The sequence below is a fragment of the Cygnus atratus genome, chromosome 17 (assembly GCF_013377495.2).
Source record: "Cygnus atratus isolate AKBS03 ecotype Queensland, Australia chromosome 17, CAtr_DNAZoo_HiC_assembly, whole genome shotgun sequence".
Lineage (NCBI taxonomy): Eukaryota > Metazoa > Chordata > Aves > Anseriformes > Anatidae > Cygnus > Cygnus atratus.
In genome coordinates, this window is record NC_066378.1 from 2,169,323 (window position 1) to 2,193,154 (window position 23,832).

Genomic DNA, 23,832 nt, shown 5'->3' on the forward strand with positions numbered 1-23,832 from the left:
CATGTATGTGCTGGCAGCAGTTCCTCAGGTATTATCAGAGCCATGCTGGTGGCTGTGTTACCTCAGGTATTACCAGAGCCATGGCAGTGGCATTCCCTCAGGCATTACCAGAGCCATGGAGGTGGTGTTAGCTCAGGTATTACCAGAGCCATGGCAGTGGCATTCCCTCAGGCGTTACTGCAGCCACGGAGATGGGGTTACCTCGAGTACCACGATGTATGTGCTAGCAGCATTCCCTCGGGTATTATCAGAGCCATGCTGGTAGCTGTGTTTTACCAGAGCCATGGTGGTGGCATTCCCTCAGGCATTACCAGAGCCATGGTGGTGGCACTCCCTCAGGCATTACCAGAGCCATGGTGGTGGCACTCCCTCAGGCATTACCAGAGCCATGGACGTGGTGTTACCTCAGGTATTACCAGAGCCATGGAGGTGGTGTTACCTCAGGTATTACCGCAGCCATGGCGGCGTTACCTCAGATATTACCACAGCCGCAGCAGCGGCATTCCCACGGCCATTCCCACAGCCATGGCGGCGGCAGCGCCACCCCCAGCAACCCTCCCCCCTGCCCGGCCAGCCCCGTTAGTACGATGCAGACAGCCCAAAGCACTCCTGCGAGCCCTGGACCCCTGCTGAGCCCCGGGTAGGGACGTACGGCCCCCATCAACCAGCGCTCGGAGGGCTGCCAGACAGCGCCCCTCGCCAGCGCGAACTTTGCAGACGCTCCCTAGCGCCCGCATTGCCGGCCGGGGAAGGAAGCGACGCTCCCTAAGCCCTGCCCGCGGGGGGCGGGGGGGGGACCCGCTCAGGTAAACACCCAAGATGGCGGCGGCGGGAGGCGGCGGCGGCGGAGGGCGGCCGGGCCTGGCGGAGCTGCCCGGGGAGCTGCTGGAGCTGATCCTGTGCTGCGGCGTGCTGGGCGCCGCCGACATCGGGCGGGTGGCCTGCACCTGCCGCCGCCTGCGGGACGCCTGCCAGCCCCGCGGCAAGGTGTGGCGGGAGTGCTTCCGCCTCAGGTGGGCAGCGCCGGGGGGCGGGGGGGGCAGGAGGAAGAGGAGGGGGAAGAGGAAGAAGAGGAGGAGGAAGAGGAGGGGAAGGGGGAGGGGGAAGAAGAGGAGGAGGAATGGGAGGAAGTAGAACAGGAGGAATAGGAGGAAGTAGAACAGGAGGAGGAGGAGGAAGAGCAGGAGGTAGAAGAGGAGGAGGAGGAGGAAGAAGAGGAGCAGGCGGAAGAAGAGGAAAAAGAGGAGAAGGGGGAGGAGGAATAACAGGAGGAGGAGGTAGAGGAATAGGAATAGGTGGAAGAGGAATAGGAGGTGGTAGAGGAATAGGAGGAGGAGGATGAGGAAGAGATGGAAGAGGAGCAAGAGGAAGAGGAGGAGAAGGAGAAGAGGAGGAGGAATACGACAAGAGGAGGAGGAATACGACAAGAGGAGGATGAGGAGGGATAGGAAGAAGTAGAAGAGGAAGAAGAAGAGGAGAAAGGAGGAATAGGAGGAAGAAGAAAAAGGAGGAGGGATAGGAGGAATAGCAGGAGGAGGAGGAAGAAGAAGAGAAGATAAAAGAGGTGGAGGAAGAGGAAGAAGGGAGGGGGACAGGGTACATGCACTGGGGATGTCTGCTGGCCTCCCCGTCCCACTGAGGTGTGCTCTCCTTGCTTGCAGCCACCCCAGCAGCTGCGGAGGCTTGTCCTGTCCCAGGACGAGGCTTTGGGTTGACGTTTGCTGCTTGGGGTTTCATTTAGCCCCGCCGTGGTCACAGCGTGCCTTGCAGGGGCACAGCCCTGCCGAAACCCCTGGAGGTGTTGAATTGGCCACATTACATACTTCCGTGGCTGTAGGAACACCAAGCGTTCACTGGGGCCACCAGCCTGTCTAGAGCAGGGCATGCTCATCTGCTGCCTGGTTTTGTCTGTGTTTTGGCACGGGAAGAGCAGCAGTATGCCTTTCTGTAGTAGCCACTTGGCTTCGAGAATTCAGCAGAGTTAAACGAGGGGATTATTCCCTCTCCTCCCTTGAAAAAAGGCTGCCTGACAATTGCAGCCTCCCCTGTTCAGCAAGCTAGAGCTTGGGATGGCTGGCCAAGTATTTTCACCAGTTCAGTGGTTCTAATTTCTGAAGCGAACCTGAACTTTTACAAATGCTTCAGATCCAACGGCTGAAATTGAGTGTGGTGGGTGATTAGCACACGCTGCAGTCCTCCTCTGTCTTTGATAATAGAGCTTTTGGCAGGAGTGTGCATGTTGACCTCGTCATCCTGGCGGGATTCCATCTTGCGTAATTACGTTTTATTTTCTGAAAATCATCAGTGTAATTTCAACCCAAGAAATTATTGTTTCTCCTACTAAAATAAATGATTGTAACTGTTATTACGACGTGGCTGCATTTCAGCGATAGATGAACGGCCAGGGATCCATCAGGAGAAAGGTTACTGTGTGATGTGAAGCTATTTGGTTAGTCTTTGACTTTATTGTGTAACTGCAATGGCAGTGTAGTTTTATTTTTAACAGGTAGTAAAAGATCTTCAAGGTGTGGATGGACAGAACAGTGCCTTTTGGTCTGATGCTAAAAATTGTTATACGGAAGTAGTGATTTAAATATTTGGCTGTAAATATGCAGCTAGGGCTATAAGAATTATGTGTATATATATATTATTTTCTCTATAAATATATATATATATACACATAAATTACTATTTGTATATATTTATATAAATAACCTGAAAAGAACCTAAGGCAATTCATGTAGTTGAAGAAAGATAATACTGTAAAAAACAATGCTAACCAGTAGAATTTCAAAATGTGGAAAAAAAAAAAAGCCCCCCTGCAAATTACAAGAGGCTTGTATTGCAAGAGGCTCTTGTCTTTCTGTCCCATGCTGTCCAAAATATTTCCACCTGTACTCGTTCTGTGTCACATTCATACCCAAGTGGTCTTTGTGCCTTCAGAAGAGTCATGGGTATAGCTGCACTGGCATATACTTTATTGCGTAGGGCTGTGTTAGAGCAGCACGTGCCCACTTCATTAGAAAAGGTGATGTCGGGGGTAATAGTCCCCAAAACATTGCCTTTAAGTTAGGCTTTCTGTTCACATACCTTGAAATGCTTCTTATTAAGCTATAAATTGTATGTTAGCTTTTAGACTTGGTAAAGCAGATCCAGCTTTCTTTTACAATAAAGGGGTTTGGTTTGGGGTTTGTTTTTTAATATTTCTTATATTAAAAACGAACTGCAAAGTCATCTAGCTGTCATGATTTGACTTCAGAACTGTGTTTCCCTCCAGCAGATGCTGCCACCAGCAAGGGTAGTAGAGGGAGCTCCGGTTTGTGTGTCCTTTTAATTAGACCCACAAGGGTAGGAGGAAGAGCAAAAGACAATGAATTCTCATTGTTAGTTGACAAGTTAGCTTGAACATGGTACATCTTCAGAATGGCAAACTTTTTTATTATAAAACTCTATCTGTTTTACTGATGTGATACCTGTGTTTATCTTGGAAAGCTCTAGAGGAAATCTCAGAAATGTTCAGCACGTATAGATATTGAAATACCTAGAGTATGAACCTTTTGAAGGTTTCCTGTTAACATTTGCTGTTGACAGGCCACGGGAGAGCTTACTTTTAAAATAACCAGTCATACTGAGTTGAAATCAGTTGGATTTATGCTTTGATGCCCGAGTCAGTCATTGGGTTAATTTGTACGATTACATCTGAGGTTGTATTGTCTCTTGTCAGTGGCTCAGCTCCTCAAGCCATGTGGTTACAACTTTTTACAGTTCTAGAGATCCTCAGTGACATTGAAATACTAATGAACCTGTTTGCTTCTGTCTTGTGTAGGTGGCCATCGCTGCTGAAATACTACAGCCACACAGATGGTGTTAGCTGGCTTGAAGAATACAAAGCACGGCACAATGCTGGACTAGAAGCCCAGAGAATTGTAGCTTCGTTCTCCAAAAGGTTCTTTTCAGAACACGTAAGTCATCCCTGTGTATGTGCAATAGCCTAGTTATTTGCTTAGTACTTTCTAGTAGTTTCCTGGCTCTCCCTACCTATTTTTCAGCTGTGCAGTCAGAAAATTCCTATTGCCTCACTTTATGTGAGAATGCTAGACTGCCAGCCAAAATGAGAGAGATGGTCCAAAATCCAAAGGTACAAACTGCACAGAGTCCAAGGCACATTCTGCAGACCACATATGGCTGTTGCTGAGAGTCTCATTGCGTCTTTATGAGCTCTTTGCTCATCGCTGCGTGTTCAGACCTGGCTCTGGGAGCTCAGCAACTTCTGAAGGACCGGTAGTTTCTCTGCACATACCACAGCCTATCAATTTATCTCCCTGCAGGCCTCGTGCAAGGATATGCTCCTCTGAGAGTTGTCAGGAGTAATTTGAAAGCAGGACTGAAGTGCAATAGGTTCACTGAATTGGAAAGTATATTATTCAAGCTCTTTACCTAACCATGACACCACACTTACGTGTCTTGTGTAAAAAGTGAAAATTTAGTCTCTTTGAAAAACTTACTTGAGCATGGAATATCAGTTTCATTGTCTGTTTGCTCAGTTAGTGGCTGTGGGGTTTGGCCAGCTATACAGTTTGGGTCAACCTGGAACTCTGTGAAATAGACTTAAAACTGCCCACAACTAAAGCTGAATTAAAAAGTTCATGCTAGAGCCAGTAAATGGCCACTCCTCTCTAGCTCCTTTGCAAATACATTGTGGTCCAGTGGAGAAATCCCCTAAGACATTGGAGACCCATATTGAAGTCTTCTGATTTTATGCAAACGTTGGCAACTGGGTTTTCATCCCCAGAGAGAAAGGCCGTGGGACCAGTAGAAAATGAGGAGATGCATATGTCTTGGCTCTTCTTTTTGACCTGTTCCACTGTGGTTGCAGCAGCTAGACATTTTACTGTGGAGAAACGTGTGTCAGGGCATTAACTGAGTGCAGAGGCTCCTGGCTTCCTACTGTTTCAATCATGTGTGCAAGGACTGTTGAGAGACCATTACTCAGCAATACCCAAATTCCTAAAAATTAGGACTGTCTCCTGTGGGCCTAGAAACTGCAGCTTGATTCCCTGCTTAGAATTGCAGGGAGGAGACTTTCAACCCAATTCTGCTAGATCCAGTGGAGTGCCCACTAAGATACAGTATAATAGGAATCACATTTTTTGTCCTTACTCTTTGTTCATCTCCTATATTGAAAAGCTTGAAAGCAAAAAGATTTTTTTACAGTTCAACCAAAGTTTTAAAAGAATTTTCAAAAAAAGAAAATCAAAAAAAATTAAAAGAATTCAAAATCTTGCAAGAAAACGACTGTTCTGAATATAGACACACAAATGATTGTTTCAAATAATTTTTAGATCAACAACTTGATACCTCCAGGTTAGCCCTTGTCAATATTGCTTAAACAGATGAGGTTTGAGGCTGAAATGAAAACTCCTGCTCCTTCATTCCTTCCTCCAGGAGCAATCTGCTACACTAGGGAGGGTATGAAGAGGTTTAGTCAGCCACAGGCAAAAGCTAAATCCACCTTAAAGCTGCTTTCAGCTTGGGCCCAGCCTGCATATGATCTGATTTGCTTGGGCTGGTCCATACACCTCTGCAGAGAGCCCCAAATGCTGTAGTAGTTATCTCAGATTACTGTAGGGTTTTGAGACTTCCTATGAAATCACATTCTTTGGGAAAGAATCTCTTGTTCTGTGCCTAATTCAGTGTCTGATTTGACAGGTCCCCTGTGATGGATTCAGTGACATTGAGACTCTTGGATGCCCAAGTCACTTTTTTGAGGATGAGCTGATGTGTATCCTTAACATGGAAGGAAGGTAAGAAAGAGTAGGAGTGATCAGAAGTGGAAGGGATTTTCTCCTTTCACTGGCTAAAGGCGAATGATACTGCGGTGGGTGCCTGATGTCAGCTTCTGTCCTTTTGTCGCCCCAAAAACCAACATCCCCAGCCTTACTGAGGCTGGAAGTATTGCTGTGTGTGTAATTGCAGAACACATTTAATACTCCCAGAAGAACCTGTGTAAACCGTTCCACAAGAAGGAGGTCCTCTGGCTTTGTGTTGCTGTTTGTTGCTTACTTGTTTCCTTTCACGTTCACGACAGTTCTCTCAGTATGCGTACTTTCCTCTCTGCAGTAGTTTTGACTTAAGGATTTCTCATGTTCTTTTTATTTGTTTCTGTTTGAACCTGGATCAGTTTGCTGAACTGATTTGCAGGATGGGCCTACAACACAGGAGGGAACAGCAGTGCTTGAGTGTGGATTGCCACCATAAATCCCTCCCCACACCATGAAACCACAAAACCACAGCCTTTTTTTTTTTAATCTCTTCTGTTGCCTTTCTTAGCTGTAGTAGATAGGTACGTTTTTTGTCCCCAAATAAACAACTGAGTTTAATTGAACCACTGCAAAATTTGCAGGTGAAATGCAGGTGAAGCACCAAGTGGGTTAATAAAACTTTTGGTTCACATCTGCCTGGGTGTTCTCATTACCATGGTTAACACTGAGCAAGATGAATAGTTCACTGGCTTGCTTGAAGGTTTTTCTGTTGGTACCATATAAACGATGCTGTTTTTGCTGTGATACAAAGCAGCAATACATTTGTCTTAATGGGGTCTAATAGCCTTGATTAAAGGGACTGTTAGTAGAGCTTGGAAAAACATAACTGGAATGACAATCATCTCATTTTTGCTTTTTCACATCCATTTTATTACCTTCTCTATTTGAACTGGGACTAAACATCTCTCATTTGACAACTGGTTAAAAAGGTTTTGAGCCTTCACACTGGCCAAATGCCTCCCAATAAAGCAGAATTGATGCTAATTACACCCTGATTAAGCTGTAGTCTTAGCTATTCAGGAGCATTAGGCTAAATCATTTCCCTGGAAGATATCCCAATAAAGCAGTTGTCCCTATTGAGCATCCCAATTTATTGGAAGAGGATGAAGTGTTATGAGGTTTGATTGTTCTCCTGTTTGGTAGGATGGAGAAGACTGATTTGACCTGCAATCTGGAGGAGAGAAAAGGCAAGCGGGGAAAAGGTTTTTTTATGAAGAAAGGAGCTGGACTTGTTTTAAAAATGTGGAAAGGACAGAGCCAGGATATCAGCAGAATCCTCTCTTGTGTTCTTGTGTGTTTGTTTTTATTTTTTGATTTTTGTGTTTGGGGGGTGCCATTCCTAACTATTTGGTGTAAAAGTGTGTGCTGAAGCAATGGGTAACCCATTGCTGAAGGCCAGGGCTTGCTCAGATGCATGTGATTTGAATGCCTCTACGTTGGGCTGTCGTATTTCCAATGACCTCTTCAAGCCAGCTTTCTGCTTCTCTTTGGGCACTCTGCCTGCACTTCTTAATATAGAAAGTGAAGGGATTTTACTATGAAAACTGTAAGGTTTTGGATTGTGTGATCTGTAGGCCAGCTGTTGGTCCCTTCCAGCCTTTTTTGAGTAAAAAAGACATTTTTCTCTGGCAGTTTTTTTTTCTGAATATTATTGGACATATGTTCACATCTCTCATCATTTTTTTTTCTATTGGTGAGAGGATATTTTAATATTCTGGAGGGACACAGAGTCAGAGGATGTTTTATGAATAAAATATAGTATTTCATTCAGATATTCCCGAGCTACTTTAAGCAGGATCTGTGTTGTTTCCTGTGATACAGTATTTTCACAAAATGCTATCTTAGTGACAGGATAAAAACTGGAGATGATAGGACCAATATTTTGTAAGCGTCGCAAATTGTGTTTCTTTTAATAATGAATTTGCTCTTAATATTTACCTCTTTGATGACTGTGGTGTCATCGGCCTCGTTCAGAAAAGCAACATCTAAAATGTAGATGGCTTCACTGGAAAAGTTGAATGCAATGTTCGCCCCTGAAGTGCTTGTTTAGGGCAATACAATTTTTTGTATTTAATTGTGCAGGAAAGGCCTCACCTGGAAGTACTATGCAAAGAAAATTCTCTACTTCCTACGGCAACAGAATATATTAAAAAATTTGAAGGAGTATCTTCAACGCCCTACTGATCAGCAGTCGTTTTTAGAGGGTAAGTCCTTGGCAGAAGTCCGATGCAGAGCACTTAATGACAGCTTTCAATCATTGTTGCTTTACTTGGAGAGAAGCTTCCTTGCTTACATATCAACTGGCCCTTGGACAGCGACTCAGAATTAAGTTTGGATTTTTGCTGTACCCGAAATCCTTAAAAAATTACGGTAATTGCATAGCATTACATCAAAAAATCAGCATTCCACTGGCTTCTTTCTGTGCTGTATGCTCAGATAGTTGTGCATGGACAGGTAAACAGAGAAGCAATGGAAAAAAGTTAAAATACTTGGATTTGAACAGTGCAGTGAAGAGATCAGCAGTAGCTCAGCATCCTAACCAGCTGACATTGCAGAAGCATTTTAACTGTGGCCTAGGGGCTGAACAGGGCTTATCAGACCGAGTGATCTGATTTCAAGTCAGCTCCCTACCATCTCCTCTCCCCAGAAAGGAGAAAAACCTGTCTCCTTTCTCCTTGGACAAGAGCAAGGAGCATGCTGCAGGCATGGTGAATCAGTGCAGGTGAATTGATTGCAGGTGAATATAGTTGATTCCAAAAGATGGGCAATATGGAGGCTTTGGAAAGAGCTTGGTTGACAGGATGACAAGGAGAATATTCTGAGAAAGGGCTATTTTTTTCTGCAGAAGTTTGACAGGAGAGGATTGGGCAGAAGAAAAATGAAAATCTGTTATAGTGTGTTTCTGACAGGAAGATGGAGAGCAGGCATGGAAGGATGAATGTAGCAGAAGAGGGAGCGTTGAGCAAGAATGATGGCGATTGAGGATGTGGCAGGAAGAAATCAGAACTGACGCAGAAGTGAAGTTGAGGTTGTTTGAGGCTCTGAACAAGAAACATGAGCTGGGAGGATGCCAGGAGATGCAGTGCGACAGGAGTTGGCTGGTTAAGTAAGACTTGTCCAGCAGCATACTTGCTCAATGTACAAATCTATTGCTTTCCCTTTCAGGAAGGTGGGATGGGGAATACAGAGTCTAAGTGGCATTTATCATTGTCAGCTTGTTCTCTGCATTTTGTGGTAAATCCAATATACAAATGAGAGTTTTGAGAAGAAAGCTATTGTGTTTTGCTGCAATTGCTTGCTCTATGCCATAGATGTAGAATTTAGAGTAGACAAAAAAAAGCAAAAAAAACAAACCAAAACAAAAACAAAACAAAAAAACAACTGAAGTCCTGTTTCTTATGTAGCTTGTTTTTTCCAGGTGCTGTTTTAATTGACCAATATTGTAACCCACTCTCAGACATCTGCTTAAAAAGTGTCCAGGCACAGGTGGATGATATCACAGATAAAGTGCGCAAAGTCCTTCGGACAAAAAATCCAAGGCACCCCAGCTTGGCTTCCAAGGCAGGTACTGTATAGAAGCGTACACTTTACTGCACACCATTTCTGCAGGTCTCAATAGAGGCAGATAAGGTGAAACAGCTGTTGAATTATTGCAGCTTAAAGCATTATTGTCCTTCATCCCATTGAAGCATGTTCTGACATTTGCTTAAACCATCATTCAGGCAGCAGCTGTTTGTTCAGCCGCAGAAGCTCAGTAGCCCAAGGTTGTCCATCTGATGCTGTCTAGGCAAAAAGGATTGGTTTGTGGTGGTGTTTTTTTTTAATTTGTCTCTGAAGTCTTAAGCAGTCCTGATACGTGTACCAGAGCTGTGGGACAGGTCCTTTCCTCAGCAAGTTTTGGTAAGTCAGCAGCAATAGAAAAGGTATATGCTTTAACATCTCCAAAGGTCAGGCAGCATCTTACTTGTGTTTTATAAGCATTAGTCTCATCTTTGCTGCTTTTCAAAGAGGGAATGACCGGTCTGTCTGTGTCTGTATATCTGGAGTGGTCAAACTGGGACTCGAGCAGTGAAAACACACTTCCCATGCCTGGCCAGTGAGACTGTCCAGCCACAGCGCTGTGCTGGCACAGGGTGGTCAGGGTCAGCTCCTGCAGCTGCAGGAGGAAGGAAGGCAGCACTGATGCACAGCTGAGGTGCGTGGCAATCCGCTGAGCCAGGCCACACTGAGCGGAGTGCTAGGGCTGTGTGCTCCAGCCAATCTCTTGACTATTTGAATCTAGATGTCTTTTATGGTCTTTGTACATAAAGGAATTTTGCTATGAGGTTCAGTGCATGAAGGTTAAGTATGTTTTGTCTTCTCTGTCTTTATTGCTCTTTGTGTGTTTTCAGGAGAGGTCCTGATTCCAGAAGTGGAGCTTCAGCGGCAAGTACTTGATGCTATGAATTGTGTCCTGTATGAGCAGTTAAAATACAAAGGAAATGAGCTGGATTACTATAATTCCCTGAATTCATACATTCACCAGGTACGTGCACGTTAGGCAAAACCTCAGAGGCTGCAAGGCTTGAAACGCTATTTGTGGTGTTTCTTATGACAAAATGTAGTAAAAAAAAAATCTGTCTCTGAAGAGTAATTTCCTGTAAATATCCTGTCATCTTTTAGTGCATATTTGGTTAAGTTGGTGTGTTTTCATCTTTGAATTAAAACCTTGGAGTTTTTCTGTTTTTTTTTTTTTTCTTAATATCCCTCACTTTTTTTATCCCTCAGGTTTTGATCCGCAGGACAGGAATTCCCATCAGTTTGTCTGTGCTTTATTTAACAATTGCCAGGCAGCTGGGAGTCAAACTTGAGCCAGTCAACTTCCCTAGTCATTTTCTGCTGCGATGGTGTCAAGGAAAAGAAGGGTAAGTGATCTGCTGCATTTTGACGTTTTATCTTTTTTTTTTTTATAAAAGCCACAAAGAATTTACAGCTCCGGACCTACACCAGAATGTTCAATTATTTTCCATCCATAATTATAAGGAAAAGATCGGCCCTCTAAAGAAATTTTCTTAGGACTCAGTTCTTTTGTTAATGAAAGGTAAGAGATTTCCTGAGTGTGAAATAATAGTAAGTATGAGGTGATTGTTCTCCTGTTTAATAAGATTAGGAAAAAAAAAAAAAAAAGAAAAAAGGTGCTGATTTCACTTAACCTTTCACACAGAACAGCTTCTAGAGGCCATTGTGGTTGTACTGTGCACTCAATCAATTCTCTGAGCCAGTGCAGGACACATCTTTGACCAGATCGTGATCAATTTACAGAAATGTATATTTTGTGAATGACATCAGCAGTCCAATTCAGAGCCATGTTTTTGTCTATATATACCCCTTCTGGCAGTAGGCTTCAGATGTGTGGGCTCTGTTACACTTTACAGTGCAGCATCATCATGTAATCTAGCAATAAATACAGCAAACCTGAAAATATGTGAAGGAAAGAACTGGCACGATGGAGTGAAAATGAGAGAGAAGGTAGCAGGTGATCTCTTTATACGAGGGAGGGAGCCGAGGTATGAATGACACGTTTTTAGAAACAAGCTTGAAAGTGCTAGGAGAACAGAAAAAGGTAATCCTGCTTCACCACAAGGCCCATCATCACAGCTTAGTTTCCTTGATGTCTTATTAGAAGCACAGATATTTTTGACTACACTTACATTGACGCCTTTGGGAAGGGGAAGCAGCTGACCGTGAAGGAGTGCGAGTACCTTATAGGCCACCATGTGACGGAGGAGTTCTATGGGGTGGTGACTTCGAAGGAGGTCTTGCAGCGCATGGTGGGAAACCTCTTAAACCTGGGCAAGCGGTGAGTTGTAACTAGAGTTATATGGCCTCTAAGGGCTGTGGGGGGAAAAAAAGGGCCCACGGTGTGCTGTCTGCCTGTCCTATACTGCCTATTTGCAGTACTTGAGTGAGTGCTTTAAAGAGGCGTCACACCAGGCAGTCTTGAAAACGCTGGATGTCACATTGCAGTGTCTAGTTGCTTTTGATCACATGCAGCAGTATTGCATGGAAGCAAGAATAGATCATTTTCACTTGAGAGCTGTTTTGTTTTTTGTTTTTTTACTATGTGAAAAGCAGATAGGAACTGTTCCCTTGAGAGGAGAGACCTTTATTATGACCAGGTAGGCATAAGCCATATGCTTAAATGAGTAAATGGTGTTGTTGGATTGTTGACAATCTGCTTTTGTTTTCAAATGCCCTGCTAATCACTTTCCCAAGTAGCAACAGACAGAAATCAGAGAGTAAAAGGAACGCTTTAGGTTTAATTAAGCAAGGGGAACAAAAGCAGATTTCAAAAGGAAGCGACTCTGAGAGTGAATTCTCTGAGTACAGTCATTTGACCAAGTAGAATACCGGTGAAGTGGGAGGGTAGAGGCCAGTTTTCAATTGTGTAGCGTTTTTCCTTTCCAGCAGGCTGTTGGATGTGATGAGTGACTCCAGGGCTGACTGTCACTTACATTGAGTGAGCGTGCCTGTACCTGTAGCATCGCTTTTGGTGGCTATCCCTGTACACTGGAGTATTAGGGATAGGAATTGAAGAGCTAGCCTTACAATTGAGTTTCTTTTTTGCTGGCAGAGAAAGCACTGATCAGTCTTATCAACTCTTGAGAGACTCCTTGGATCTGTACCTGGCCATGTATCCGGACAATGTGCAGCATCTAATGCTCCAGGCTAGGTTATACTTCCACCTGGGAATCTGGCCAGAAAAGGTACCTCGCCACTCGGTCATATGTTTTCTGGTAGGCTAAGCATTATTAACACTAGTCTATTGATTTTTGGACTACATCAACTTGCATTACAGTCTGCCACAAGTTGTTTCTGTAATAAACGCAATTGAACGAGTTATCACATTTCGGAGAATCAATTTCTACTACGTGAAGCAAGGAAAGAGGATGACTCTTGCTTGCTCTAGGGGAAACTCGTGAGCAGCCTCAAGTCTGAGTCATAATTTGTGATTTACAGCCCCACTCTGACAATTTGTCTTAAAACCAATACGGTGGACTTGTAGCTAGCTGTAAGGTGTAAGAGGTAAAGGCTTGGTATGCCTAGATTGTGATGGTGGTGATAGAAGTCTTGCTGGAGTCACCGGAAAGGAGCGATTACCTTATCAGGAAACTTGTAGGAAATTATCTTTTGCAAACAACAAAGCTGTTCTCTGAAACTTTAGGTACACAATCAGTGGCTCTTGTGAAAAAGCAACTTAAAAGAGAATCCCAAGGACAGGGCTGCTAACATCACCTTCAGCCTTGAAGAATCCTGTGAGCGTGGGAAGGACAGTACAGACACCTGCAAGTTGTCCAAGTCATCAGTGTCCTTTACCGAAACTGGGGAAGGCACAGGGAGAAAGCATGTAACTCAATAAACAAACAAAGTATTTCTTTAGCATGTCACTACAGCAGAGAGAGGTTCCTTTGTCAAAACTGCCTGTGCTTTAGTGGAATTCACTCCCTCGGGCACTGCCTGTGCCATATCCAAACATTAGGTTTGGGTGAGGAGGCAGAAGGATTGGCTGGACAGCTGAGCAGAAGGCAAAGTTCTTCCCACTAAATTAACTGAAACATGTGACTGCGGGAGAAGGTGCCTTCCTTTTGAAGAACAAATGGTGCTAGGTTTGCTGTTCCTTTCTTAGGGCAGCAGGTTTTAGGGTTGTCGCAGAAAAAGCAGCCCAAAGTAAGAAATTCGTGAGGGGGGACCCACTGAGCTGAAATGATGAGTGTACATAAATAGAGGAGTGCTAAATGAAACACTGAAAGATTTCCCCTTTCTGGCACTCAGCTTTGTGTTCACGAAGCATGTGGGCTTTACGTACTTGCATTTTGCTGCCCCTCGGGACAGATAATGCCCCCCGTGGCTGACTCTTGCATGGAGTTCTCTGCGCCGCTTTGTCAGACACAATGAAAATGTACAGCTCCAGACTTCTCCTTTGGCATCCTCACATGCATCCAGTCCTTCCAGGCTATTGTACAGGATTATAGTTAGCCAGAGAATCCTGTATGCCTGACAGAACAGAACGTACCAGATTTCGTAGAGGTCTGCCAAACTTACGGAAAGTGGCATAAAATCTTAAAACTCAAGCAAAGCTGTCCAGAATGTTGTCCTAAATGTTTGCAAATAACAGTAAATGAAGTTGCCAAGAATCTCTGGCAGCTATGGTCACTGTGCTAGGCCTTCCTCTTTCTGTAGGATTTTTCAGTTTTCACACCCTTCTTAAGGCGGTAAGATGCCTGCCAGAAATTTAAAGTGCTGAGAAGCCTGAGCTGTATTTCTTCTGTTTTTTTTTTTTGAGTTTATTTTTTTCAGTGCTTGACCAATGTTCATGCTGAGTAGCCTGAGGTCTCCTCTTCTGCCCCGCTCTAAATTCAGGTTCACCAAAACTTCCAGCATGTGATCAAGGAGACAGTCCTTGATCTCTTGCCAGCTGCTGAGGAGTGTCAGATTTTGGAAGTGCGGCAGCACTTGAGGTGTATGATGTTGGGGTGGATGTGTCTGCCTTTTCCAAATCTGTTTAGACAACATTTTTGTTAAGAACAAGGTGCAAGAAGGTAAAAACTTGCATTGCCTGCCTGTAACAAAGCTGGTGGCAGCTGTTCTGTCCTGATGCTCCGATGGCGTGCCAGAGGGTGTTGGTAGGCTGGTACTTTGGATCTACAGAGTCTGCTACTTTGGGAACACTTTTGAAGTCAGTGCCCTTTAGTTATACTGCGTCAAGCAGGTTCTCTGTCTCCTGTTCACTAGTTCATGGTACAGCATCGTACAGGTTATTTGCATTTCCTTCTGTGATGAGGAACTTTTTAAAGCTAAAATGTTTGTTCTCGAGTACAGCAGAAGTCATCTGAAATCACTTCACAGCAGGGGTTCAGCAGACTTGGTTCAGAATTCTTCTAACATCTCAGAAACCTTGAAGCAGTGTCTTTGATGCCCTGTAGCTGAAACATGTGATGCCATTAGCTGGTATAACTCAGTTTTAGGGAGTTACTTTGTTCAGCAGTGCCCTTCCTTGGAAGTAGGGAGCTTTACAAATAAAGGAGAGCAATGTTTGCAATTTCTACAGGATAAGCAAGTGTCAACTCCTTGAAACTGTGTAGTTAGAGCAGAGGTTCTCAGTTCTGTGCGGAAACTTTGTGTGGCAGACCTTTAGGCCTGGGCACTTAGACCCAGCTAATATGGCAAGTCTGTCTGTTTGTGTTTGACTGCTGTAGAGGCTTGTTCTGAATCTGTCGTCTTGTTTTGCTTGCTGAAGGTTCTGGACATCTTGCAGCATATTCAGGCCTTGGATCCATCCCAGCACGGGGCCGTCGGGTACTTAGTTCAGCATACCCTAGAGCATATTGAGCGCCGGAAGGAGGAGGTGGGACCCGAGGTGAAGCACCGCTCGGATGAGAAACACAAAGAGGTCTGCTTTTCCATTGGGCTGATTATGAAACACAAGAGGTGAGTTCTTCAAAACCTTCCCTGCGCTAGCAGGAGGCTGCACTGTAATGACGAGTGCAGAAGTGTTTGTTCTGGCAGTAATGAGACAGGGTTTTATCTGCCAAGGAGGTACCTGGAACAGAAAATGTCAGGCACATGCGTCTATGCTGCATACCTCTTAGAAAAATGGGAGCAGCTCTGTCTCTCCTTTGAGAGAGCAAGCGTTTTTGCTGCTGTTTGTTTGCAGAGAGGTTTGTGAGGTGCCTGCTGTGAGTCATCATGTATCACAGATAAAATTTCCACAGTCCAGAGCTCTCGAAGAAACATTTGTAATCGGTTAATGAGGACTGTGGAACAGAACTGGTTTCAAAAGAGATGAGATTCCGAAGACAGCTTATGAATTTTACCCTGCGCTGCTATTACTGCCTCTTCCTGCATTGCGCGGAGGCTTTGTGTTCCTGTCTGCACAGCCCTGCCAGAACGACATGCTGGCACTGTGTGGCTTCAGCCATTCCTCCAAACAACTCAACGAGACATCTGAACCATATTTTAAAAGTGTGTCAGCAGTGTCAGTTAGGATACCTCACAATTAATCTCATAAATACTCTGAAAATAATGCTGGCTTTGTTCCTGAGAGTTAGCATTGGGATTACAGTGTCTGTGTGATGGGAACAGAAGTAATTGCACAGCACGGTAGAGTGGTTGATTCCCCTCCCTGTTTCTTGTTTCCTGTTCTCCCAGTTTCTGACATCCCAGTCTCTTCCCCGCTCTCATTTCTTGTTCAAATTTGGCTTTCCTTTGTCCTCAGCTGCTTGTTCCTGTCTGTTTACCCAGTCACTCCTAGTCATTTCCCACCCACCTCAGAACGCAAACACGTACGCTCACAAGTTTTTTGTAATGATGTTCTTCTCTTCTCCTCTCCTCCTTGTGCCTGCTCACAGGAGGCTTCTGTTCTGTTTGTGCTCTATTAGCCCTGACGAAAAGAGCTGGCTCTGGAGTTTTCATAGTCTATTCTTTTTAATTAGATATGGCTACAACTGCGTCATTTACGGCTGGGATCCCGCCTGCATGATGGGGCATGAATGGATCAGAAATATGAATGTCCACAGCCTTCCGCATGGCCCCCACCAGCCTTTCTACAACGTGCTAGTGGAAGATGGCTCTTGCAGATACGCTGCTCAAGGTGAGCAGGAGTCTCCTCTCTTTGCTGTCTGTTTAGAAGTGCAGTAGGAGAAGACGATGCTTAAGTGATCAGCTCTTAAGTGTGAGGCATAAAGTGTAAGTTAAAGTTGGGGTAGGAAGGAGAATTATCTTGAATTCGGGGACGTACTTTGTTTGCTCTCTGTGAAATCAGTCGTGCTGGGAATGAACATTAAGGACCCCTTTGTTACAATCTCCTCTTGCCCTAGAAACAAGCGTGTGTTGGACGTGATTGGTTTTATGGTATAAACCATGATTACTGCTTTTGAAAGAGCTAATTCAACTTTTTCTGAAGTTCAAAGTTCTGTCAGAAACTCTTGCTTTGTGAAATCATGGTCATGCTTTGGGCAGGACCTCGAAGTAGGGTCTAGTGAGGGAACGCACAAACTTTGTTAGGGCATGGTTCTGAACACCTTTCACTGAGAGACTTTGTGTGCTAAGATCCCAGAGAACACGGATAGCGTGGCTTTTGGTGCCATCTCTGGTAAGAATGGGACTAAAATGAATGCCTCTTCACAAACGCCAAGAGGTGCAGAAATCTGTGTGTTCTTTATACACCATGCCACGAGCAAAATCCTTATCTCACGGTCAGAACGTGAGGTTAGGATACAGGTAGAAGTATTGAACTCGGGTTGAAAAAGAAAAAGTTTGTAACTCCGTACATTGTAAGCTGGGTGTTTCTTTGCCTCGTGTTCTTCTCCCTGTGACACAGAGACATCCCATCCAGCTGGCAGGGCAGCTGCACAGCCCCATCGTATTTTGTTAAGAGAAGATGCAGAAGCTGCTGAGCAGGAAACTATGGACAAAACGCGGTTCAGCTCTTGCTAGGGTGTGCTCCCGAGCGTGTTCTGATCCCATACCTATGAGCAAGAGGTGGTTTTACAGGAGGGGACACTCCTACCTTTGTAGCCTGAAACACCTTGAGTGCAGGTGTTTCTCACCTTCCTGAGAGTCACATTATATTCAGTAGAACAAAAAAAAAAAAGGATGGAGTAGGGACACAGGACATTGCAGCACTACTTTGTGGTTCATATTAGACAGTACTTTACCTCTTAAATAGCTTTAAAAAACAAAAATTATTTTGTGCCATGGATTGATTTTAAAATATGCACCTCAGTGAAAACTAACTTGGTAATTTTCCACAGTGCTTCTGGGGTTGAGTCATCACATTTCTTTTTCTCTAATTGTTTATAAACAAGTATAATCAGCTCTGATTACAGCTGATTCCTGAGCACTTTGTGTTTTAGCCAGGCTGTAGTTTGAAACTGTCGTCGGTGGCATCCAAGAGTTTTGATACTGCTTGAGAAAACTGGGGGGTTGTCTTTGCTTGCTGAAGTCTTGCTGCCTGTCTGTTGAGTGTCCCCTCTAAAATACAACCCAGATCGCTTGGGAAGGGAGTATTTCATAACCTATCAACCTGACATTAGGAAGGGAATGATAATATTTTTTTAACTGAGTCTTAGATAAATCTCTGCTTGTAGATTTAACCGGAAATAACACAGAGCTTATTATAGGTGTGCTCAGTTTGAGTCCTTCCTGTAAATCTGCAGGTTGAGCTGTCGCTAATTCCAAAACACCTGCCTCGTACAGCAGGCTTGGTGTCTACCTGTCTGCTCTTGTCCTCCCTTTGTTTGCCTGCTGGCAGCACGGGCCAGGTACCTGCTGTTCCAAAACTGCTCGTCAGCACGTTTCTCAAGCTCCCCACCTCGGGCCGAATCCGCTTCTCCCGTTCTCCTCCCCCCTGCCAGCTTCTGTTCCGTCACCGTGTTTGTCCGTTTGTACACAGCTCGCTGCTCAGCCGCGTTTCTGCAGGGCGTATCGCAGTGCAAATCGTTCTCCCTGGCTGTACGGGACGAGAAGGGGCCTCGCAGCCCGCAGGACCGCACCAGCCCGCTGAGGTGCAGTAAGCTCTCGTGCTCTTGGCTGCACGCAGGGACATATGGTAGCTCTTACCAAAGTCCAGCTTGCTTCGCAGAGCCTGCGTGGATGAGTACGACTCGTATGTGCTCTCTGAAGTGAACTGAATGTGTTTCAGAGGCAGATGGATTATTCCTGAACAATGTTCTCAGCACCCCAACGTGTTGCCCCCCTTGCCTTGCAGATAAGGTACTTTGGGACATAGGCAGTTGTTTTTTTTTTTGTTTTTTTTTTTCCCCTACCTGTGTATCTGGCACTGTGCTGGAAAAAATGACATCATCTGGGGACTGCTGCAGGGCACCTGCACAGGTGATTTATTGCTGGGCTGCCTCCCCGTCACCCTGATTTAAGCAAACAATCAAGGAGCAAACAGGCTCTTGGCTTGGGTCACCGTTGCATTTTAACGCTAGTGCTTTGTTTACCTGTTGTGCTTCATCAGGTTAGCGTTTAGTACAAAGGAGGAAATGGGGTGCTCTGGGAAAGAATTAACGTGCTCTTTCTGGGGACTTCTAAATTCGGGAGCCTGGGATTTAGAAAAGTGAATTTTGCCGTGTGAGACATGCTTGGAAAGCAGGCTGGTGACTTAACGTGTTGAAATGCAGGCGGGTGCCTTAGAACTGCAAGGCACTCGAGGCTTTTTGGTGAGAGAAACTGGTGCCGTACATGTTTTTTAGGGTCCTAGTTAGGGTTAGGCTTAGTGTTCCAGTTAGGGTTATATTTAGGGTGGTTTGGAAAGAGAAAAGGCACAGAATCCTGTTGTGTGTGGGGTTGTGTAAAGGCTCCCCAAGGGAGTTGAGGTGTACCCAAAGGCTTCTGTTGCGAGCACTTTTTGATGGGAGAAACTGGCGCTGTACGTGTTTTTTAGGGTCCTAATTAGGGTTAGGTATATTATTCCGTTCAGGGTTTTGCCCTGTGAGGCCTCTAGGGCATCCTACAGGAAACTGGGGGTCACTGGGAGGCTTTCCAGGGGAGCTAGAGGGCACTGGGTGGCTCTGGTAGACCTGCAGAGGGCATCCTTGTGCAGTCACCCTCACCTTGGAGCGTTGGGATCTCTCCTGGAAACTGATCTCCCCCGGGACTTGAGGGAGCAGAGCTCAATGCTGCAGCTTCTCCTTGCATTTACAAACAAGACCTGCGATCCGCAGCGTCAGAGCAGGTCAGCATCCTGCTGCTCCAGCCTAACGTCAGACCAGGGGGTCTCAAGCCGAAAATATTTTCGATGGCACTGGTAAATGGGGTCAGCATCAGCTAGGAGAATAGGTTCTGTAAGTGGTCGTACTGAGATATTATCTGCTTTTTTACCTGGGTTAGGGTTTTTTTTGTTGTTGTTGTTGTTGAAAGCATCAGGAGGTGGCGTTTGCAGAGCTCAGGCATCAACAGGACTTGAGAGAGGCGCAGGATTTATGGCCCTCTCACAGGCCATTTTGTGGGGGAATAACTGATTGTTTCCTCTCCTAACAGAGAACCTGGAATACAACTCTGAGCCTCGGGAGATTCCTCACCCTGACATTGGCCGCTATTTTTCAGAGTTTACCGGCGTTCACTACCTAGCGAATACCGAGCTAGAAATTCGGTACCCAGAGGATTTGGAGCTGACGCGTGCCACAGCTCAGAAGATCTACAGTTCAGGCAAGGAGTGAGTGCAAAAGGCGTTGTGAGGACAGAAGCAGCCGGAGTGTAGCTTTGCCCTCTTTTGCAAAACTTGCCTGGAAGGCAAGTTTGGTGACAATCCTTTGGCTTTAATGCATTGAAAACTGCATTAAACTTCATAACCGGTGCTATAGCATCTTTCCGTTGCCTGCCTGCCCATTCTGGCCCACAGGGACACGTCGGTAGCTGAGGCCAGGTGTAAGGATCTTGCAGGGACAGTCGTGCTAGGAAGCGCATTGTCCTACGGAAAGATTTTGCCTCCTGCTCGTTCTGTGATCGTCTTGCATAGGAGGTTGATGCAGTGAGACCCCTGGTGTGGAATATTGGAAGAAACTCCAACTTGCAGAGAAGTTGCTTGTCCTTGCTATGTTGTGGGGTTTTTGTTTGGTTGGTTTTGTTGTTGGTTTTTTATGTATATTTCATGCAGGTGATAGTTTTTAAAGCCTCTTACGTTTGACTGTCTCCCCTCCGGTCTGAATCTTTGGTCAGATTGTGCTTCACCTCTGTAGTCTGATTGTTCACAGAGCTACTGTCCCGATTCTGAGCATCCTTACTGACTGGGAAAGAGCCCCTGCAGCAAAAACAGAAGCAGCAAGGCTTCCAGGGTGGCAAGCACCATGGTAACACAGAGGTCCAGCCGGCCACCTCGCAGCTGACACAGACTCTCCTAATGCAGAAGACGAGCTGCTAGCCCTTTCCTGCGCCTGCCAAACCCACCCAGCCCATGTTCTTACCTTGTTCTTTGCTCTGTTCACTGTGTGTGTTCTTGTGACCTGCGGCACAGCCCTGAGTGCTCCCAGGACGACCCTGAGCCGCTTGGCACTGCTTCGGGGGAGCTTGGAGGTCGCTGCACGACCCGTGGGGAGCTGCTGGTCACCGCTGCCTCCGGGCTGTAGGTATTTATGCAATACAGTGGGATCGTGACTGGAAACGGGCCAGCCCTGGAGACAGCCCAGCGGTGTGTGGAAGAGAGATGTTAATTCCTGCAGCTCGAGGCCTTTTTCCTTTTTGCCAAAGGAGACCGGATTTTGGCGGGGGTTGGAGCGGGGACACGCACTGCAGTGCCCAGAAGGGAAGAGGCTTAGCAGCTCAGCGCACGTGAATTTCCGCACGGCTTAAAGGCCCTTTGTGACAGAGTCACTGCAGAGAAGGTTTTCCTCTGCATTCAGGTATTATGGGGTGCGGAATGACCAAGTGTGCGTGCATATACAGAGCCTGCAGAGCCCTGGTTTCTGAAGCAAAGCCTGCAGGCTGGCTGCAGCAGTGTGCCCTGTCACTTAGCAGTTACAACACCGTAGTTCTGTCAGAGAGTTAGGTACTGTGTCCTGTTAGGTGGAGGCTCTTAGTCTATTACAGCACTTCAAGTATCACCACATGCAATCCCACACCCCTCCTCCTGAGAGAATGCTTGACCTGCATGCCATCCTACTGAAGTACAGAGCACCGGTTAAATACGAGAAATAAATACTGACAGCCCAGCACTTTTCCCAGTGGAGCGGTGGTGGTGGTGGTCTGCAGGAATCTCGGTGCTTTAAGAGCAGCCCTGCGTGGCTAGTGCTGAGGGGCGGTGAGGGTGCTGCACTCCAGGTACCACTGCATCTTTCAGTAAGTGTGTACTGAAATGAATTTGGAGTGGGGGGAGGAATTTCCTCCGAAGCCAAATGGATCCAAGTGAAAGCAGGGCAGGAAGTCGTCAGGCAAAATCTTAAAATCCATCCCTCTTGGTTTTGAGGGTTGGAGTAGATAGACTTTGACCCTCCAACCCTTTCTGAGGGTTGGAAACAGATCCCAAAGCATCCTGACAGGGATGCAAGGTAAGGAATTGGGACTCTTGGGTCATGAGGTCGATGCTGGTGGCTGAGAACAGGAACAGGGCTGCGGCCTCCCTGTTCCCAGCCGTGCCTCTGAGGGTGCCCTGGGACAGCGTCCGTGTCAGTGCATTTCCTGGGGCTCTGGGTGTCCCTCTGTCAGTCCGGTGGCACCTTGCCCCTCGCAGGCACACCCAGTTACCACACACTGAGCTCCTAGGACTCTCGGTGTGCTGTCTGAATGCCAAGTAGAACCGTGCCATAAAAAAGCAGCAGTCACCAACACGGAGCTGCCCAAAGCTTCTCTGAAAACTGGTGCTGGTCGTGCTTGTAATCCACGTGAAAATGTGCTGCGCGCTTTAAGGTGCGGGTCCCAGAGCAGCTGGCAGAGCCCATTTTACCCAGCCCTCTGGGGCCAGTCTCTGTACTCCAGAGTGAGCCTGGATGCGCGTTGGGAAGCGCTCCTGGCTGCAGCTCCTGCACACATTCCCCCAGCCACAGGCTTCCAGCAGGTTGTTTCTGCGTGGGGTGTAAGGGGGGAGCGTTCCTGTGCAGCTGGGCACGGACGTGCTGCAAGCGACTGGTGTGGGCCACAGCTGGTGGAGACCTGGAGGCCTGCACCGCACGGGGTCAGATTTGGGAATTGGAACAAAACCAAAGGCAGAAGCATGTGAAGGCTCCCTTTTTGCTCCCGGGGGCTAGGTGTGCCACCCCCTCCTTATGTTCCTCCTGCAGCCTGGGGGATGGCGGTGTTGCGTGCTGTGGGTTCAGTCCGTAACTAGTCTTAGGGAGGGGGAATTGCCCCGTGAGTATTTGCAGCTTTGGGAGGCATCCGCAGCGGCCGGGATCCCACCCTGTGTGTTTGCCTGTGCAGCCGGTGGCTCCGCTGTCCCCCCTCTCCCCTCCTGGCCTCGCAGCAGCTGTTTCCCCAGGAAGACAGGAGAGGATCCCGAAAGTTCCTCGTGTCTGTGAGTAGGGTCTGGGTCCCCATGAGCGATGTACGTGTGCTAGAGATGTGTGTCACGCCTCGCCACCTGTCCTCTGTTGTGTCTGTGCAGAGCTCACTTGGAAAAAGGGATGTTTTGCTTCCCGGAGGAGGTGGAATTACTGCCTGAGCTCGCAGAAAGCCCGGCCTGGTGGGTGTGGGGTGGCACCGGCATCACCTGGCTCCCCTGGGGCAGGGGGTGCAGCTGATGCCCCTCTTCTCCCTCGCCTTTCTGTGCCATAAGCTGGGCCAGGGCAGGTGCTGTCACCTGAAAATGGCTTTCTGGAGGGTGAAGGAAAAAATAATAGAGGGTGGAGGGGGAAGAGGAGGCAGCAGGGGGAGGCAGGCAGTAGCAGGAGCTGCCTCGTGCCAAAAGGAAAAATGGAGAGAGGGGCAGTGGCCATGGGCTGGGTTAGAGCAGGGCAGGGGTCTTGTGGCTCCCCTGTGTCACGGGGCAGAGCCCCTTGGGCAAGGGGCAAGGGCTGGGGGCTGCAGCCTCCTGGAGAGGGCCGTCCTCGTGCTGCTGCTCCGGAGGGAGGCCGGAGAGCCGCACGTCCCTCGGGCAGCGTGGGGCAGGAGAGGGACAGCCGGAGCCTGGAAGCGATGCGGTTCCTTTCCTCTTTGTGCGTGGCTTCAAATAAAATAAAATGAACCGTCCCCACTTGGTACCTGCTGCTGGAGTGTGCTGCTTTGCTGCGCCGCCCCTCTCCTAAGCACCCTGCCTCGCTTCTCCAGAGTTTTTCTCTCCCCCTGTGCCCACGGGAGGCTGTCGGGGTGCAGCCGTGGGGCCTGGCAGAGGCTGAGGGTGCCAGAAGCCCCCCTGATCCCTGCTGCCACCCCCCTGGCTGGGCTCTGCCTGGGGAAGGATTTCGGCCCTTTATTTTTGGGTGGGGGTCCCGTACCATCCTTGTCTTCCCCCTCCCACATTTTTCTCCCCCCAGCTGCACCGCCCCCACAGGGCACAGGTGCCCGGCACGGCTGGGGGACCCCCTTTTACCCCCCC

The 23,832-nt window shown here is 47.0% G+C and overlaps 1 protein-coding gene across 1 annotated transcript; it reads left to right on the forward strand.

The window, feature by feature from the left end:
- Positions 1 to 780: 780 nt before the first annotated feature.
- FBXO21 (F-box protein 21) lies at positions 781 to 23,496 on the forward strand. The gene is made up of 12 exons (XM_035556585.1): positions 781 to 1,013; positions 3,827 to 3,962; positions 5,710 to 5,804; positions 7,905 to 8,026; positions 9,241 to 9,387; positions 10,214 to 10,347; positions 10,590 to 10,726; positions 11,485 to 11,661; positions 12,436 to 12,568; positions 15,100 to 15,290; positions 16,295 to 16,452; positions 19,848 to 23,496. The coding sequence occupies exons 1-12, from the start codon at positions 820 to 822 to the stop codon at positions 20,024 to 20,026; spliced, it is 1,803 nt and encodes a 600-aa protein (XP_035412478.1). The 5' UTR covers positions 781 to 819; the 3' UTR covers positions 20,027 to 23,496.
- The last annotated feature ends 336 nt before the right edge of the window (positions 23,497 to 23,832 follow it).

Coding starts and splice junctions, on each gene's coding strand:
- FBXO21 (XM_035556585.1), top strand. CDS start 820: ATGGCGGCGGCGGGAGGCGGCGGCGGCGGAGGGCGGCCGGGCCTGGCG. Junction 5,805..7,904: donor ATCCTTAACATGGAAGGAAG/GTAAGAAAGAGT, acceptor TTAATTGTGCAG/GAAAGGCCTCACCTGGAAGT. Junction 10,727..11,484: donor TGGTGTCAAGGAAAAGAAGG/GTAAGTGATCTG, acceptor ATGTCTTATTAG/AAGCACAGATATTTTTGACT.